General features: G+C 36.3%; 1 protein-coding gene across 7 annotated transcripts in view; it reads left to right on the top strand.

The window, feature by feature from the left end:
- The window catches only part of GABPA (GA binding protein transcription factor subunit alpha), a 36,261-nt gene extending 22,770 nt beyond the window's left edge, over window positions 1-13,491 (top strand). For all 7 annotated transcript variants that reach the window (XM_036850020.1, XM_036850021.1, XM_036850017.1 and 4 more), the window contains exons 6-10: window positions 702-896; window positions 4,670-4,723; window positions 5,657-5,797; window positions 6,037-6,229; window positions 12,423-13,491. In XM_036850020.1, the coding sequence (XP_036705915.1) occupies window positions 702-896; window positions 4,670-4,723; window positions 5,657-5,797; window positions 6,037-6,229; window positions 12,423-12,651 (812 nt within the window). In that variant the 3' untranslated portion in view covers window positions 12,652-13,491. The remainder of the gene's footprint in view (window positions 1-701; window positions 897-4,669; window positions 4,724-5,656; window positions 5,798-6,036; window positions 6,230-12,422) is intronic.
- The last annotated feature ends 3,072 nt before the right edge of the window (window positions 13,492-16,563 follow it).

Here is a 16,563-nt window from a genome sequence, read left to right on the forward strand (position 1 = left end):
AAAACTTGTTTAATTTACTCCATTTCCTACAAGGTAATCATGTATTTTATTCTTCCATTTGGCCCACTGGAGAGCAGTTTTGCATTTTGTTTTTCTTGGGAAAATTCCAGACTAACTGATGGAGAAATAAATGAATCCATCAGAAATTTAGATTAAGAAATTGAAAAGGAGCTAAGGAGGGCTTCCCTGGTGGCGCAGTGGTTGAGAATCCGCCTGCCAATGCAGGGGACACGGGTTTGAGCCCTGGTCTGGGAAGATCCCACATGCCGCGGAGCATCTAGGCCTGTGAGCCACAACTGCTGAGCCTGCGCGTCTGGAGCCTGTGCTCCGCATCAAGAGAGGCCGCGACGGTGAGAGGCCCATGCACCGCGATGAAGAAGAGTGGCCCCCACTTGCCGCAACTAGAGAAAGCTCTCGTGCAGAAACGAAGACCCAACACAGCCAAAAATAAATAAATAAATTAATTAGTTAATTAATTAATTAATTAATTAAAAAAAAGGAGCTAAGGAGAAAATAGAGCATAAGAATCTTTTTTATTTCATATAATGAGTTTATTTACTTCACTTACTTGAAAAATAACAACCTGTCTGGATTTTATCTGCGTGTTTGTGTGTGTGTGTGTGTGTGTGTTGACAAATTAACTGTAAATTTATATAATATCTAAGATGCAACTAGGCCAATGCTAATATTTTTCTCTTTAGATCCCATACAGTGGTCCACAGACCAAGTCCTGCATTGGGTTGTTTGGGTAATGAAGGAATTCAGCATGACCGATATAGACCTCACTACGCTGAATATTTCCGGAAGAGAACTCTGTAGTCTCAACCAAGAAGATTTTTTTCAGCGGGTTCCTCGGGGAGAAATTCTCTGGAGTCATCTGGAACTTCTTCGAAAATGTATAAAATTGAAATTATTGTCTATTTGCATTGTAGCTTAAGTTTAGTTTTATTTCTTTATAACTTTGTTTTCATCTAAATTGTTCATTGATAATAGCAATAATAATTAACATTTATTAATTGTGTAAGGCTGTGCTGAGAGTTCTATATGTATTATCTCATTTGATCTTGTACTAATGCCACAGATCATTACTTTCCTTATCTTTTCAGATAGATAGGAATCTGAGGCTTAGAGAGCCCCTACAAGGTTATAGAACCTAGGGCGAGGCAGAGCCAGGATCCAAACCCAGGCAGACTAACTCTAGAATCCAAGTTCTGAAGTAAAATTCTATGCCCTGCATTTAGCTCTGTTCACATATTCTAGTTGTTGACTTCTGTTTCATCAGTCACTTCTGTCCTTTATGCTCATCTTCTAGAAATTTAAGATTATTTGTTCACAGATGGCTTCCCTCTCATTCCCTTCATTATTGGGATTAAATCTTTTAAAATGTCTTTTAATTGAATGGGATCTTAAGGGAGAAAGGGGAAGTGTAAGTATGCAACCCACCATCTTGAATTGGAAGCCACTGGTTATAGTGTTACCATGTTGCTTGACAGACATTATTATTATGATTATGGCTGTCCAACAAAAAGCGCTCAAATAGATGTAAATTATTTTGCTTGAATTTTAATCCATCTTATATTTCAGTGACTGTTAAAATATCTTAGCAGTAACCCATTCCCTGACGCTGTTAAATAAATCAGGAATGCTAGCCAAATCCATATAGTTTTCAGAATTTGTGAATAGGACACTCTGACTTTGTTTTGTAATGGTTATGGATGAAAATGTAACTGGTAGCATTTCATCCTACTGTGTACCCAGTAAGGGGACAGATCTGGTAGAGGGATTTTTCACAGTCATTTAATGTTTAGGGTTTTCATCTGCTGTTGAATAAGAAATGAGCTCTGTAAAGAGGCTTTCCTTCATTGTTTTTATTGGTAGTATCTCTCTTGTGTTGGTTCTCTTAAATATTAGGAGGAAAAAAATATTTAAAAGACTTATTACATTCATTATATTTACAGGGTTTATTTCCAGTTTCAGTTCCTATTAGATAAGTTGAATGTTCTGGTTGAAAGTTTATCCTTGGCTTCACAGGTTTTCTTCTCTGCAGAGCTTTTCAGCTGAGTAAGGTAAATTCTGAATTGTTTCAGGTTTTTAACATGTAAGTTATGTTTACAGAAACATTTTCTTGTAGGGACTCTCGAGAATAGAACAAGGACAGTGTTTAGAATACAGTTTAGTTTTTCTCAAATTCATGGTTTTCGCTCTGTCTCCCGGGTCAGCACTTTTTGGTTGTTTCTCTCTGGTTCTCCCAGTGCATCTCAAATGTTAAAGCTCATTCGGAGACTTTTCCTAGTACAGGGGGCAGAGAAATCTTGTGTATCTTTCCATCTCCTTGCAGTCAGTAGTAGAATGGGTCTTCTTCAGAAGAGATCTGCTCTGGAATTGTTTTGTTTTCAAAAGTAACAAAGCCCCAGAGCCTAGATGAGTATCTTAGGGAATTCCTTGCTTATCTGGCCGTGGTTCTTTGCCTGGTGAGGAAATCCCATCTGGTTTGGGAATCTAATTCTCAGAATCTGGGAATGGATAGGGTGATGTGTAAGGCTATTTCTGGCAGACTTTCTATAATTCACAAGCCTTACCTCTCAGAACAGGCTCCTTTGGGTCTAGTTCTCTGGCCCCTCCTGTAGAGTGAAGTCTACAGCATATTTCTGAAAGGCATTTATTAACCCAGCATTTATTATGTCTTCCTCAATGATCTACCAAGGAGACGCAGTACTGAACAGATAGCGCTCCATCTTTACATATTTGTGTTAGTTTTCCCACCCAAGCCACCAGCTTCCTGCAGCTTCCCTTCTGGTGAAATTCACCGAAGTCCTACAATACATGGGGAAGATAATTAGGAAACGTTCCAGTAGTACCAGCTCTATGATGTCCTTCTTCATGTGAATATGTCTTCTGTCACCAAAGGCAAAAAACTCTCAGTTTGCTGAGGGTCTTCTTTAGAAAAAAGAATTGCCTTATACCTTTAAGGGTCCAAAGTTTCTTCATAAAATGGCTCCGTACGCTCAGAGCTTTGTCCCTTAGGGCTCTGCTTCCTTCATGCATGACCAGGATTTGAGGGCTATAGAGGAATATGATAATTAGAGTGCCTGTGTGGTCTTGGACTAGCCTTTCCAAAGCCCCTCTCTTTCTGTGTTCTGCCTTGTTATCTTGAGAGTTCCCCAGGAAACAAACCAACTCCACTCTGAAAATCAGGGCTGAGAAGCTGATCTTACAGATCAGTAATGCCTGTGCTGTGTGGTGGTGACTCTCTTTCGCCTCTTTTTGGTCTAGGGCACTGTGTTCATTTACAGTCACGAATGGAACAATTTCATTCCAATAGCACTTTGCCTTTTCAAGTTACTTTTATAAAATGTGAGGGAAAATATACCACAAATATAAAGCATGCATTTTTCTTCAAGAGGGGCAGTGGTTCTTGGGGAGAATGCTCAGAACTAGGAATGTGGATAAAAGAATAGTGTCTTCAATTTACTGAAAAGTTAACTATGTTTCAGGCATTGTGCTTCTTAAAAATATTTTCCTATAATCCTTACAAGCACCTCATAAAGTGGTAGGTGGGGGTATCTCATTTCAACATGAAGAAATCAGTGGTGAAGTTGGTTGAATAATTTACCATAGTCACACAGCCAGTAAGTGAGTGCTAAGATCAGAACCCAGATCTGAGGCTAGTTCCATGTAATTGTTTAAACTCCCAAACTCAGGACCCCCAAAGAAAGCTCCCATCTGATAGGTAGGATTCAGATCTCTTTTTAGTTTCCCAGTCCTCTCCAGCTCTGTGTCTTTAGTTGGATCCTGGCGTGGCATCCTAAGTAGAACTGTGTTGGGAGCCCAGGCCCCAGGACTCACTCAGTACACAGATGACTGCTGGTAGGTGCAATTTCAGTTCAAGAGAGAAGCATCCAGTCTATGACGGGCACTAAATAGGCTGAAGGAATATAGACTGGGAAGTGTAACTCTTGTCTGTGAGGTAAAGAATAGCATTTAAGTAGGGAATAGCAACAGATGAGTAATGAATGGTTCTCCAAAGGTTTACTAGGACCTTTTACACTGTAACTCATGTTGAGAGCTGTATTTGTAGACATGTTAAATTATTTAGTTCAGTTGTGACACTGAGGACGGCTACAATTCCACTGAAAATTTGGCTGTCTTTAAGAAGAAGCATTCTAAAGTTAAAGCCATTTTATTAAAAAATGGATGTTAGAAAAGTAAATTATGACGCTCTCTCAGATCATCTTGAAGAGAAAGAACCTTTTTGATGAAGAAAGTGTATCTAAATAATTTCATTCTGATGTATATTCTCATCTTTGATCTGTTATTGAAGATTTCCTATTTTACATAAAACATAGATAAATAGATTTAGAATAGGTATTTACATTTAGAAAACCCTGGTTCTCTGAATAACTTTTCCGAACATGAAAAGAATTTGGAACTTTCCTTCTGCTACTTCTCATAAAAATATCTTTTCCCTGTAAAATGATTATCAAGGATTTTTTTAGGTTATTATGCCAATAAGTTTCAATTGTTTGATGTTTTGCTTTTTTGTTTGCTTGGTTTTTGTTTTAGTTGTGGAGTTGGTTTTTTTTTTTTTTTTTTTTACTGAATTTTACTGGATTGGAGTTTGCATTTCTGATTTAAGTGAAAACAAAAAATTTTTATGTGTGTTCTTCAGATGTATTGGCAAGCCAAGAACAACAGATGAATGAAATAGTTACAATTGATCAACGTGAGTATTCATGTGCCCATAATATGTGGCCCATTTATCACTAAGAAATGTTTTCTTTATTTAGTACTGCAAGGTAGTAAAAAGAAAAACTAATTTTTAAATTTCGTATGAAGTATTTTAGTTATACAAAGAAATAATAAAGTATAACCAACATCTGTATATACCATAAGAGATAAAACTTTATAATATAATCAGGTTTACCTGTTATAGATCCCATTTTAAATGACTGTCCTGAACTTGATGTTTATTATTCTATGCATATTTTATCTTTTTACCAACTTACATAACCATAAACACTTTAGGGCATTGTTGTATACATGTCTAAACTTTTGGGGAAAAATGGTGATATACTGTGCATATCCTTTTGTAACTTGCTTTTTTGTTTAACATTTATGAGACCCATGTTGATACACGTAGTTCAATTTTATTTTCACTGCTATATATTATTTTTAAAACTTTGTGAACATCATTGAATGAATATTGTAAGAATGCATGTGAGATTCTCTGGTTGTAATATCCTGGGGTTTCTACCCTTTCAACCTTACTAGGTAAGACCAAAGTTTTTCTCAAAGAGGGTATGTTTGTACTCTTATCAGCAGTGGAACGTGAATTCTCATTTGTCCACATTCTCCAAAATTTGATAAACCATTTTTTATGAACAAATATTTTAAAAAATAGATTTTTTAAATAACTTTAATGTATCACTAGATTTATCACATCAATAACTTTTTCCAAAATAAGGAGACCAACTTTATTCGCCATGTTAAGATTCACAAACTGTAATACCGACATTATACCTTATCCTCTGAACTTGTGCTGAGGTAATTAGAGGGGCGTTAGTTAAACTAATTGCGTTTTATTTCTTTCAGTAATTTTTTTCACTGTTTGTATTGGAAGGAGAAAAAAAATTTTTTCCCTTGTCTTGCTTTGCAGCTGTGCAAATTATTCCAGCATCAGTGCAGTCTGCTACACCAACAGCCATTAAAGCTATAAATAGTAGTGCAAAGGCAGCTAAAGTACAAAGAGCTCCAAGGATTTCAGGAGAAGATAGAAGTTCACCTGGGAACAGAACAGGTATTTTTGCATTATCATCTGATATTTATAAAATTTGTCGAATTATGTATATTTCGTTTTATTTCACAGTATGAAAATGTGAATATGGACTGTTTCTCTGGCGATACTTAGCATTTGTAAAAAAAAATTTGTGTTTTTAGTGTGGCTGAGGTATGCACTAGAAGACCTGTGTGTTGTCTTTTGCCCTCTGTTAATCCATAGCATTGTGGTCAATGTTTGTCATTCTTGTCAATTTTTAGGAAACAACGGCCAAATCCAACTGTGGCAGTTTTTGCTAGAACTACTTACTGACAAGGATGCTCGAGACTGCATTTCTTGGGTTGGTGATGAAGGAGAATTTAAGCTAAATCAGCCCGAACTGGTTGCACAAAAATGGGGACAACGTAAAAATAAACCTACAATGAACTATGAGAAACTTAGTCGTGCATTAAGGTAAGAATTTATTACTTTTCTTTAAGTATCAAACCTTTCTAAAAAATAGCTTCTTATTCTAGTGTAAACACTATTATGTAATGATGTTAAAATACTTGTTTATAAAATGTTGTTTTCTTTATATAAATAAAAACTAATTCACATTTATGTTAAAAATTACTTCTTAAAAATTTTTAGTAATAATTTGAGGTACATAGAGTTTTTTAAAAGATGATTCTAAGATTATTTGTTTTTATCTGATTTAAAAGCATGTACTATGTTTAAAACCAGCATATCTAATCTTTGAGGTTTCTGCTGTTTACATAACAGAGATGCTATCGTTTGGTATAGGTGAACTGAATGAGTGTAAATTCTAGCAAATACGTAGATATTGTCAATTTTTATAATTAGATGCAAAATGTCAACCCATTTCCCTGTTTTTCCTTCCCCCACAATCTGCCTAAATCTGAATATCCAAACTTTACATCAGTTGAGTTGGAGTAGAATAATTATTTATAATTTCTCGTAAGTGGTATGAAAGTTTTTGACATAATTACTGTCATAAATTATGCTTATTACAACGATAGAAATTCAGTATGTGCACTTAAGTATCTGAGAAGTAGGATATATAGGAATTATGTCTATTTTTTTGGAAGAGTGAATTTGGTAAAGCAGTTCTGCAGTTTACCTCCGTATTCCTAAATAACATGCTTTTACTGCTACTTCATGTTTCACTAGAGCATTGTGAATTGCACACGGAGATTACGATTTACCTCTCATCATTAACACACACACCCTTCCCATCCCTTCATCCAAGTGTAATTATATAATTATGTGGAAGTGTTGGTTAGATCAGTATTTATTGTTACAGAATCATGGCATGTAAGTACTATTACATAGTTTATCATGATTATTTTTCTTTTCCAGAATGACCATTTGTTTTCCTTAGCATACATAAGTAACTACAGTGCTTTATTTTCAATGTACTTATCACTTATTCAGTCTCAAACACTTTGCCAACTATCTGAAGATCCTTTCTGTATAATCAGTTTTGACAGTTGATGTGATTGTGTACATACAAGTCCCCTCAAAATTACAGATGAATTATTAGAATTAATAATTAAGATGTCACTTCTCCCCAGATTGGTCTAACTTTCAATGCAGTAACTGCCTGAATAAATGTTTTCATAGAACTTGACAAGATAATTGTAAAATTTATATAGGAATATAAGGTATCATGATAACCAGGACACCTGAAGAAGATTAGTTAACAAAGTGGGAAGACTTGCTCTACAGGATATTGAGACTCACTGTAAAGCTACAACAACAGTAAGACAGTGTGCTATTTGCTTAGGATAGACAAATAGACCAAAGATTCGAGTAGATAGCCCGAATAGAACCAAGAATATAGGAACATTTGATTTAAAGATGGCAGTGGTGAAAAGACCTACTTTTCAATCAGTAGTGCTGGGACAGTTGACTATCCATATTGACCCCTTCCTCATAGCATACTAAAAATCAATTCTATGTCGCTTGTAGCTCTAAATGTGAAAGTAAAATAGGGAGGCATCTAGAAATACCTACTTGACTTCAGTAGATGAGGAAAGACATTAACAGAGCCAAAAGCACTAACATAATGGAAAAGATCAATAAATTGGACTACATTTAAATTTAAAACTTCCGGTCATCAGAAACCATCATTAGGAGGGTGAAAGTCAAGCCACACATATCTGACGTAAGACTCTTACCTGGAAGATCTAAAGAACTCTTACAAATCCATAGGAAAATTAGGAAAAATGGGCAAGAAACTTAAGCAGACACATTAGACTAGAGATTGTCCAAATGGCCAATGAACATATGCAGTGGTGCATAGCCTCATTAGTAATCAGGGAAATGTATTTTATTTATTTATTTATATTTATTTATTTATTGGCTGCGTTGGGTTTTTGTTGCTGCGCGCGGGCTTTCTCTAGTTGCGGCGAGCAGGGGCTACTCTTCGTTGCGGTGCGCAGGCTTCTCATTGAGGTGGCTTCTCTTGTTGTGGAGCATGGGCTCTAGGCGCGCAGGCTTCTGTAGTTGTGGCACGCGGGCTCAGTAGTTGTGGCTCACGGGCTCTAGAGCACAGGCTCAGTAATTGTGGCGCACGGGCTTAGTTGCTCCGTGGCATGTGGGATCTTCCCGGACCAAGGCTTGAACCCGTGTCCCCTGCGTTGGCAGGCGGATTCTTAACCACTGCGCCACCGGGGAAGCCCAGGGAAATGTATTTTAAAACCACGATAAAATGGTACAGTGCACATCCCAGAGTGGCTAAAATTAAAATAATTGCTTGTACCAAGTGTTGGTGAGGATATGGAGCAGTGGGAATGCTTCTACACTTTTGGTAGGAATGTAAACTGTGGCTGATAACCCAGCAGTTTGTCTTCTAAGGATGTACCAGACAAAAATGTACATATATGTTCACATGCATGCTTACAGCAGTATTATTTATAACATCCCCAAACCAGAAACCACCCAAAAATCTATCAACAGTAGAGTGAATAAATAAACTATAATATACAAGGGAATACTGTGTATCCATTAAAAATGCACTGATATGAGTGAATGTCACAAACATAATGTTCAGTGAAAAAAATCCAGACCCAAAAGAGTATATACTGGATTTATATAGTAGAGTTAAAAAAAAAAACAGCAAAACTAAATTACAGCATTTATGGATGCATGTTTGGGTGATAAGACTATAAAAAGAAGCAACGGAATTATTATCATGAAACAGGATTGTGTAACCTTTTAGAGCAAGGGAGGGGTGATGACGGGGAGGCGCCGCAGAGGAGCTCTAAGGTGCTGACAGTGTTCTGTGTCCTGACCTGAGTCACAGTTAACAGGGGACTGTCCACTTTGTAATAAATCACTGAGCTGTTCGCTTTCGTGTCCTTTCTGTTTGTGTAATATATTTCCCAATTTCAAAGTTTTTTAAAAATATAAGATAAAAAAAAGGGGTGGGGAGAAAAGAAATCATATCTATGAAAATACAGGCATCGAGGCTTCCCTGGTGGCACAGTGGTTAAGTATCCGCCTGCCAATGCAGGGGACACGGGTTCGAGCCCTGGTCCGGGAAGATCTCACATGCCACGGAGCAACTAAGTCTGTGTGCCACAACTACTGAGCCTGTGCTCTAGAGCTCACGAGCCACAACTACTGAGCCCATGTGCCACAACTACTGAAGCCTGCGCGCCTAGAGCCCCTGCTCCGCAACAAGAGAAGCCACCTTAATGAGAGGCCTGCGCACCGCAATGAAGAGTAGCTCCCGCTCGCTGCAACTAAGAAGAACGCCTGTGCGCAGTAACGAAGACCCAACACAGCCATAAATGAATGAATGAATGAATGAATGAATGAATGAAAGAAAATACAGGCATTGTGTACCTTTCTACTTTCTTCATTTTAGGGAGGAAACAAATGCAGTGAGTGCTGTTATATGTGGTCGTATGACGCATCTACTAGATTGGAGGAAGTATTAAGTAAAATTAAGTGTTAATTTAAATGAGAATGTATGTGTATGACGTTTTATAACCTCTTACCAAGAAACATATGATTATACCAACTCCATTTTTGTTTTAGAAATGTAAAACCACTTTCCCTCTTCATTTTCCTTTTTTCGCAAGTGTCTTATTTGTTACAGCCTTACATATTATGTAGAAATTTTCTTAAGAAATTGAAATGCCTACAACATTTTAACTGGATGACAAGCATTTGTGGTTTGTGGGCTGAGATCTAAATTCTGTATTAATGTAATTGACAAAAAAGGAGACAGGAGACTATGCCCAGTGTGTTATATCTCTTACTGGGAAAGTGAACATAACCATTATACTTTAGCTGTTCTAGAATTAGGGAAAGATGACATAATTTCCTGCATGTAGTCTTTTCATTAATGGATTTTTGGTTAAACTGAGTGATTTTTATAATAAAATCCTGCTAAATGTGATCGTTTGTACCACTGGTCCTTTTGCAAATAGTTGTTTCTTTTGTAACAGCTCTTCGTCAAATGGCGCAAATGGGCAGTGCAGTTTTAAAGTAAAGGCTCCAAAATCTGCCAGCCCAGAAAAGTTTCGACTTACCTTTTTTCCTATTATTGGAATTGGCAGTGCATTTGGGGTAAATAAAGTCTGTTTTCCAAAGTAAGTATAAATCCAACTCTGTTTTATATCCATAGAAAACAGCAATAAACCAGACTTCTAGAGTGATTTACCCAAATGTACCTGTGTAGGTTTAGAAACATTGTTTCTTTCTTTTTTTTTTTTTTAATTTATTTATTTATTTTTGGCTGTGTTGGGTCTTCATTTCTGTGCGAGGGCTTTCTCTAGTTGCGGCAAGCGGGGGCCACTCTTCATCGCGGTGCGCGGGCCTCTCACCGTCGCGGCCTCTCTTGATGTGGAGCACAGGCTCCAGACGCGCAGGCTCAGTAATTGTGGCTCACGGGCCTAGTTGCTCCGCGGCATGTGGGATCCTCCCAGACCAGGGCTCGAACCCGTGTCCCCTGCATTGGCAGGCAGATTCTCAACCACTGCGCCACCAGGGAAGCCCGTTAATACTGTTTTAATGTCATTTTATAAATGAGGGATAAAAGCTTAGAGAAAATGTGCCTTTCCTGTGGTCACAAAGGGTAATAAGTTGAGGTGTTAGGTTTTGAATCTCGGCGTTCTGATTCAGAGCCCTTATTCTTAGGCTCTATTACTGCTCCCAAAGTTTTTTGTTTTGCTTAGTAATGTTTATTTATTTATTTATTTTTAAAAATTTATTTATTTATTTTATTTACGGCTGTGTTGGGTCTTCGTTTCTCTGCGAGGGCTTTCTCTAGTTGTGGCAAGTGGGGGCCACTCTTCATCGCGGTGCGTGGGCCTCTCACTGTCGCGGCCTCTTTTGTTGCGGAGCACAGGCTCCAGACGCGCAGGCTCAGTAATCGTGGCTCACGGGCCCAGTTGCTCCGTGGCATGTGGGATCTTCCCAGACCAGGGCTCGAACCCGTGTCCCCTGCATTGGCAGGCAGATTCTCAACCACTGCGCCGCCAGGGAAGCCCCCAGTAATGTTTATTTTTAAATCAGTGTTTCATCGTAATTTTTGAAAATATGTTTTGAAGATTTAGTACATAAAATTTTAGAGTGCTTAGCATTGAAATTTTGTTCTGAAGTTTCCTTGGATAATAACATTAAATATTTTATATAAACTCAGTGTTAATTGCTATTGTGATAGATACAATACTAGGCTTCTTCTTATGGAATAATCTGTGAAATATTGTAAGAAGTCCAAATTTTTAAATTTTATTTATTTATTTATTTACATCTTTATTGGAGTATAATTGCTTTACAATGGTGTGTTAGTTTCTGCTTTATAACAAAGTGAATCAGCTATACATATACATATATCCCCATATCTCCTCCCTCTTGCATCTCCCTCCCACCCTCCCTATCCCACCCCTCTAGGTGGTCACAAAGCACTGAGCTGATCTTCCTGTGCAATGCGGCTGCTTCCCACTAGCTATCTATTTTACATTTGGTAGTATATATAAGTCCATGTCACTCTCTCAGTTCGTCCCAGCTTACCCTTTCCCCTCCCCGTGTCCTCAAGTCCATTCTCTACGTCTGCATCTTTACTCCTGTCCTGCCCCTAGGTTCTTCAGAACCATTTTTTTTAGATTCCATATATATGTGTTAGCATATGGTATTTGTTTTTCTCTTTCTGACTTACTTCACTCTGTATGGCAGTCTCTAGGTCCATCCACCTCACTACAAATAACTCAATTTCGTTTCTTTTTATGGCTGAGTAATATTCCATTGTATATATGTGCCACATCTTCTTTATCCATTCATCTGTTGATGGACACTTAGGTTGCTTCCATGTCCTGGCTATTGTAAATAGAGCTGCAATGAACATTTTGGTACATGACTCTTTTTGAATTATGGTTTTCTCAGGGTATATGCCCAGTAGTGGGATTGCTGGGTCGTATGGTAATTCTATTTCAAATTTTATTTTCTGTTTTGTTTGTTTTGTTTTTGGCCGCACCACACGGCCTGTGGGATCTTAGTTCTGCAACCAGGGATCGAACCCCGGTCCACAGAAGTGAAAGCCCACGTCCTAATCACTGGACCACCAGGGAATTCCCAAGAAGTCCAAATTTAAAATTTTTTTATATAGTCCTAATGTGTTTTCTCTTTTTTAAAGGTATTATTATGATGGGGACATGATTTGTAAAGTTCAAGGCAAGAGATTTGTATACAAGTTTGTCTGTGACTTGAAGACTCTTATTGGATACAGTGCAGCAGAGTTGAACCGTTTGGTCACAGAATGTGAACAGAAGAAACTTGCAAAGATGCAACTCCATGGAATTGCCCAGCCAGTCACAGCAGTAGCCCTGGCTACTGCGTCTCTGCAAACAGAAAAGGATAATTGAGCCCAGGACCTTTTGGGAGTCCAAGGTCTTTCTTAAATGTTAGAGCAAGTATTGCTCTTACCTTTATTACTGAATTTGAATCTTCTTTTATTTCTAGACTGTACAATCTGTTGCATGATTTTTTTATAAATATTTCATACTCTTGTGAATTTGGATCTTTTTACTTTGAGCATATATTTTAGAAAATATGTATGTTAAACGATCACCACAATGTCTTTAGGCAGGTTCATTGTGGGATAGTTTGTTAACAGTCAAGAAAGCTAAACTGGTCAGTATTAATGTCTAGCCCATCCAAAAATAGCCAGTAGCTATTGATGAAAAATAAATGAAAGTATCTCCAGGAAACAGTCTGGCTTAACTATTTTTGAAAATATAACTGTTTCCCCTCTCTGCTGCTTTAGATGTTGCTTTACATAGAACCAGAAAATGGAATTTTTCACAGCTGAAGCATGTATGCCTGTTTCATCTAATCAAGCAGAGCTAAAATAGTCATATCAAATAAAATTATAATATTGATAAATTACTGAACTAAGAACATCACGTTATTAAAGTAATTTATATATTTGCAAGCAAAGGACAGTAAAAAGACTGGCAGAGGAACAGTGCTGAAGAAAGAGATCCAGGTTTAAATCTGGCTTTACTCAAGCCAATTTTAAGAATTTACTGTATAGCTATTTCATAATGTCAGGCCAAGAGTTTTAAGTTATTATAAGAGAGGCATTAAATTCTAATAAACCAACTATTACAAAAATTCTCAAATGATCTCTGCTTTCCCTATCAGAGATTTAAAAAACTGAAAAAGTATACCTCAACCCGAAAATAAAAGTTTGGTTTAGTTTGGTTTGGTATGGCTTTTTTTTTTTTTTTTAATTACCCTGTAGTGCTGGTTTATTATACAAAGCAGCTTATATAGTCCTGGGTTTCTGATGAAGTGAAGACTTTAAATCAGTCAGTAGTACTTTACCTTTCAAGACATTAGTAAATTACTTGCAAATAGTTTTAAAAGGAAGTTTTGAACTCCAGTGTAGGCAGACTTTTCTTAAAACAAAATTTCCCATGTATTTAATTTTTTCCTTTGAATATTATATATGAGTGTACAGATATCTATATGTCCAGTTGACCATCTTATATATATATACATGTACACACATATAAATGAAGACATAATATTCAAAGCAAAGATACTTCAAAAGGTGATAACTCAAAAAAAAAGGTGATAACTCATTTAAAAAATTCTTTAAAAGTTAAATAATTCTTACATATGTAAAACTGTTTACTTAACACAAGCCAATATGAAACAGAAATGGCTAGAAATGTCTTTCTTTTTTTCTTGCTTGCTGTGCTTGGTTTCCTTGCTTTTTTTCTTTTTGTTTTAAGATATTATGCACGAATCATGATATGAGATACTGGCAAATAATCCTCTTATAGCAGAAGATTGATTCTCAAATATTACTTTATGTACCTTCTCCCTCATCATCGCCTTTAAATCCATCCCTCTAAACAGCTTAATAAGAGCTCAGTACTTCTGACTAACTAGGAGGAAAGTCCCATGCTAATGCGGTCAGAGAGGCGCTGCTAGCAGTGGCTGCCGCTAGTGCTAAATGGTGGTTTGGAGAGAGCCATAGGGCAGGGGTCTTAGGGGCAACGCGTAGAGGAAGGCGTCGGTGACCTGCTTTTCTGGGAACCTCAGATCATACTACTAAGTGTTCTGCTGTCGGACTGCAACGTGTAATGTCACGTCATTCATATTTTTATTGTGTCTAAGTCCTCTAAGACCCTGCTGTAGAATCTAAAAAGAGTAAAATTTGTAATTTCCATTTTTACCTTTTTATAAACACATACAGAATAGACTGACAAATTATTAGTTTAATTTGGATGCTGTGATTGCAAGAATATCTGAATAGAACAGCAATATGAAATAATATATAGAAGCTCTAGTTCAGATAACAGATAAAGAAACAGATAAAAAGAAGGTTTGCACCATCCTCTTACGGCCTGGGAAGTTGACAAGCCACTTACAGTTTTAAAATAATAATAATAAAGTTTACTCTTCTGGTATATTATCAAGAGCTTAAAAATATTGACTTTTTGATTTAAAATGCTTTGGGGGAGACATGTTAAAGTTTTAGCCAAGATGACAGATTTCCGTTATGTCTCAACTGTATGTATATATATTTTTAAGACAAGGAACACCCATATTTCTTCTAGATCCCTAAAATCAAACTATTATTTCTTTTTTCCTTATGTGTTCCTCAGATACTTTTTTTTTTTTAAACCACATTCTATCCATTTTCTTCCTTTTGCAGTTTTAATTTTATTCCTCATTATCATTTGAACAGAGACAGTTCTCATACATGATCAGGTGCTGTTTCTTTTTTCTTCTTTGCCTCTCACCATTGTTTTCTGCACCATAGCATAAGTAATGAGACTAATTTCCCCAGTTGACTCAAGAAACTTGTTACTTTGTCTCAACTTATAAATAAACTATTTCCATTGTCCTTATTGAGGTTGCAGTTATCAGAAGCCAAGTAGTCTTTTCTTTTGTTGAAAGATAACTTGTGTTCTGAAAGAAAATATAAAATAATTTGCTCTGCTTTTATGAATGAAATTTCCATAGAAGAATTTACAATATATTCAAAAGGGAGAAAGATAAAATTATTGGCCATCTTCCATACCATGTAAGTACAAAAATAATGAAGTGTGTTCAGTTTTGTTTTAAAACTTTTTTTCCACATGAGATTCTCATTGAGCCAACTTTCATACATATCTTGCTGACCTTAAGTTTAGAAATTTGTGTTGGCATCAGAAAATCAAACAAATTAGGCAGAATTGCTCTGTGGTTGATTGTCACATGAATTGACTCATCACATTTATTTTTGTGTCAGTCTGTGTCAGTTAATTAGGAAAAATTGTTTAGTTGTTTTTCTCCCCTGAATAAATGGTGAAATTCAACTATGATATTTCTTTAAAGGATTGTGCCTCCGAATATTTTTGGTGAGGTCTGCTGTTTTACATATTCATCATTTTATGCTACTGCCTTTTAAAAAGAACTAATGTATCTTTGAAATAGCACAAAAATGTTTTAAAATTCATAATTTCAAAACAACATGTGACTAACTTAATGTCTTCATATCTAGAGGGTATAAAAATATTGATATTTCAGTGATATTTCACTTGCTGCCAGAAAAAAATATTCTCAATCTTTTGTAAGAGGGAAGAGGATTTTTGCATACATTTTTACTCTTTAAATAAAGACACTTGTACTGTCATAACAACAATTATGTATTTCTTTGTGGCTTTTTTTTTGTAATTTTACATAAGACAGTTATTTTCTATTTTTACTCAGATAAAAAAATATTTGTGCATAAAATGTAAAAATAGTAAAATGAGAAAAATAAAACTATTATACAGTATATTTCTGTGTTTTTTAGAAGTTTTTTCCCCATCATACAGATAGTCTCAAATTCCTGGGGTATTAGGTTAGATGAAAATATGACAGTTCACATCTAGTATATTATGCATATAATTCCCATATACTTTACTTAAAAACTATCAATTTGGGAAGAACAAATTCCACTGAACTAAAATTAGGTGTTAGAGAGTTTAGTCTTAAGAAAATAAATGAAAACCCCATCCACAAAGCTGAACTGTTTCAGAATAGCAACAGAAGAAATGGTAACACTGAGTACTTGTCAGAAGGGAAGTCGATGATCGTTAAAATAGAAATTCTTAGTAAAGTTTGTGGTTTTTTTGGTTTGTTTTGTTTTTAATTATGAAAAATGACCTCTCCATGTTGGCTGAGAAACCAGGACCAGAGTATAGAGGGGTGAAAGGGGACAGGAGAACAACCTGACTTAAGCTTTTGTTTATGGTCAAGCAGTGATCACATTTTGACTGACATGCTTTAAAAAG

Source organism: Balaenoptera musculus, chromosome 4 (genome assembly GCF_009873245.2).
Source record: "Balaenoptera musculus isolate JJ_BM4_2016_0621 chromosome 4, mBalMus1.pri.v3, whole genome shotgun sequence".
Classification (NCBI taxonomy): Eukaryota; Metazoa; Chordata; class Mammalia; order Artiodactyla; family Balaenopteridae; genus Balaenoptera; species Balaenoptera musculus.